This window comes from Desmodus rotundus, chromosome 5 (assembly GCF_022682495.2).
Source record: "Desmodus rotundus isolate HL8 chromosome 5, HLdesRot8A.1, whole genome shotgun sequence".
Taxonomy (NCBI): domain Eukaryota; kingdom Metazoa; phylum Chordata; class Mammalia; order Chiroptera; family Phyllostomidae; genus Desmodus; species Desmodus rotundus.
In genome coordinates, this window is record NC_071391.1 from 45,145,174 (window position 1) to 45,148,415 (window position 3,242).

Sequence of the window (3,242 nt, forward strand, 5' to 3'; positions counted from 1 at the left end):
TTACGCTCTCAAAATGTTTAAGTCATTTTGTATCAAACCTATGAAATATTATCCTGAGCATTATTAACTACCTTGGACCTGGAATTCCTTCTAAAAATCTAGAATAATGGCTTCATCTCTAGAAAAAAATATGTAAAACTTGTCTGTCTGATTTATCTCCTTATTATTAATCTACCTGTGTCTCCAACAGGATTTCAAATATAAAACATACACACACATTTATCATACAGAAGCATGTACGCAAACACTTAATAAAAATCCAAAAAAAATAAACACCAACATGCTAACAATTTTTCTCTTTTAAGGTGACAAGTTTATTGGAGTTTTATTATATCATTACTTTTTTTATATTTTCAGAGTGTCTAAAATTTTTGTTTACAGTAATCACATTGATTCCCTAATAGGAATAAAAGATCTGTCTTTCTCTGTCTCTCATTCTATGTCTCTCAATCCCAAGGGCACTACTGGGCTAAAGGGAAAAGTCATATTCAAAAATGGGGATTGGGAGAACACGGTTCTGCTGCCCCTATCCACATGGAAATGCTCCAACCAGTTTCATCTTTGAAGAATCTGTTGTGCTTTTATTAAGAAAAAAATTTTCCCTAATGCTGTCTCCCAAAATGTTGATACCAAAAATCTAAATTAAAGGACTTCAAATGAAAAAGAAGTTTGATCACTGATACCTAGGTATGTACAGTGTGGGTGGTCACATGGAAAAGATGAAGGATGTGCTGCCGGACCTCCTTTGTCTTCACTCCATAGGTAATAGGGTTGAGCACAGGAGGGATGAGCAGGTACACATTGGCCATGCTGACTGGCAGGAGGGAATCACGCCACTTGCCAAAGCGGTGCACCATAGACAATCCAATGAACGGCACATAGAATATGCAAACAGCACACACATGAGACACACAAGTGCCAAAAGCTTTTTTCTGGGCTTCATGTGTCAAGCCCAACACAGTCTTGAGAACAAGCAGATATGACAAGGAGATGAGAAGTGCATCCAGGCCAATGGCAGAGATGATGACAATGAGGCCATAGATGACATTGACATGGATGTCAGCACAGGCCAGTTTCATGACATCTTGGTGTAGGCAGTAGAGTGGGAAAGGGTGTTGGAGCAGCAGAAAGGCAGCTGTTTGATGAACACAGGTAGGGGTGCCATAAGTGCAGCACCACGTAGCACAGCAGCCATGCCAATCCTGGCAACACGTGGCAATGTTAGCACAGTTGAATGCCGTAGTGGGTGGCAGATTGCCACATAGCGGTCAAAGGCCATGGCCAGCAATACTATGGACTCCGTGACAGATAAGGAGTGGATAGCAAACATCTGCAGCAGACAAGCATCAAATTGGATGATAGTAGAATTGAACCAGAAGATGGCTAGCATTTTGGGCATGGCTGAAGTGGAGATGAGGACATCAAGGCCAGAAAGCATGCAAAGGAAAATATGCATGGGTTCATGTAGTCTGTGCTCCATCCACACAGTGTAGATGATTGTCAAGTTACCTAGCACAGCAATGAGATAAAGGGAGCATAATGGGAAGGCCAACCAGAACTGAGCTTCTTCCAAGCCAGGGAGGCCTATTAGAACAAAATATGTGGCACTGGATTCATTGCCATTAGAGCCCACCATAGTGAAGAAGCTGAGCTGCAATGAATCAACCAACGCAAAGCTGGGAAAGGCTGGAATGCAAAGATAAGCCATTGTCTTAAGCCATTGATCCTCCGGAATCACAATACCATACTTCTTCCCCTCCATGCTGATGCCCTATTCTCTGACTCAAACTCTAACTTCATTGTCTATCCAAACTCTGATTCTATTCTAAATTCAACCTAAACATCCTTCAAAACTCAAGGCCCAGATAAAAATTTACCCAGCTTTATTTACTAATCCCACCCCTGGCTACAAAAATGATGGATGTAACTAGGGATTGCTGAGGTGAAAAATGTCAGGTTTGAGTTTGCTCAGATCATCTCTCTCAGTTGAAACAGAGCAGCAGTCCCCAACCTGTTTGGCACCAGGGACCGGGGTTCGTGGAAGACGATTTTTCCACAGACAGTGGTGGGAGGAGTTGGGGGCAGGAGAAGAGGAGACAGTAGGCGGAGCTCAGGCAGTAATCCCCATACCTCTGTGTCTTTTTGTCTTTTTTACTTCTTGTCCTATGGTCAAGTTCCTCCCAGACCTCCCTCCTTGGCTTTCCACTGAGCAAAATCTTACTCATCTTTCACATCCTGGTTTACTGTCTCTCTATGCTATTTTCCTAAATCTCTATCCCCTGGGTATAATTAAATATTTCCTGCTCTATGCTCCCAAAGAAGTTTGTTTAGGTCTCATTTTATGAATTTAACCTCCTGAACTATAATTATTGCATAATTGCTTTCCCCTGAAATATGAATTATTGCATATTTGCTTTCCCCTGAATTATGACAGAAACCCTACCATATTTATTAGTTTTTGTTAATGTTGGTTGAAAACAAAAATGAGCTCTATTAAAAGAAGACTCCCTCAATGGGCATCTAATGAGTAAAACACAGTCAAGAGTGTGGGAAGGATTGCCAGTTGTCTGAACTTTAGAGATTTTTGAAAAGAATAAGAGAATACTTGGAAGCTGAGGGCGGGGCGGTCTTAACTTCAGAACAAGAATTTTTAGGGTCAAATGGAAAAGGCCTTTCTTACCAGGGAGCTGGGGGGCATGCAAGGATACATGGAGAACAGTGTAGGAGGAAAGCATCAGCTCTAAATAAACGTAAGGTGGACATACACATAGTTTGTGCCCAAGGGAGGAGGTGACCTTAGCAGGAAAGCCCTGGTTCCCCAGAGCACCAGATATCCATACCACCCAGAAATTTCACATGAACAGACACAGTAGTGCAGGGCAATTGCCAGGATTAAAATGTGCTGTCTTAGAAGACATGTTGGGAAAGAATCATGGATTGCCATATTCAATCCTATAACCGCCAAAGGTAATTACTCTGTAATGAGCAGAGTCCTGAGGCTAGGAATGCAAGTCTCAGCTACAAATCAATGCGGAGGACAATAACTCACAGTACAGCTGCAAAATTATATGACACAAGGCGTGTCAAAAGACATTGTAAAAACTTCATCACAATGTGCAAAGCACTTTTTTTGATGTTTCCATAAAAATAGGAGACAAGCTCTCTGAAAAGGTATGAAGTTTCTAAAAACTATGCATTTCCCTCCTATTTGTCACCTCATTGCCACTCCACCTCAAGCTAAT

At 41.6% G+C, this 3,242-nt stretch overlaps 1 protein-coding gene across 1 annotated transcript; it reads right to left on the reverse strand.

Moving 5' to 3' along the window:
• Positions 1-683: 683 nt before the first annotated feature.
• On the reverse strand, positions 684-1,636 carry LOC112315929 (olfactory receptor 51E1). Its single transcript, XM_024572590.2, is given in 2 exon segments — positions 684-1,102; positions 1,105-1,636. Coding segments are annotated over 2 exon segments (951 nt in total).
• Positions 1,637-3,242: the final 1,606 nt, after the last annotated feature.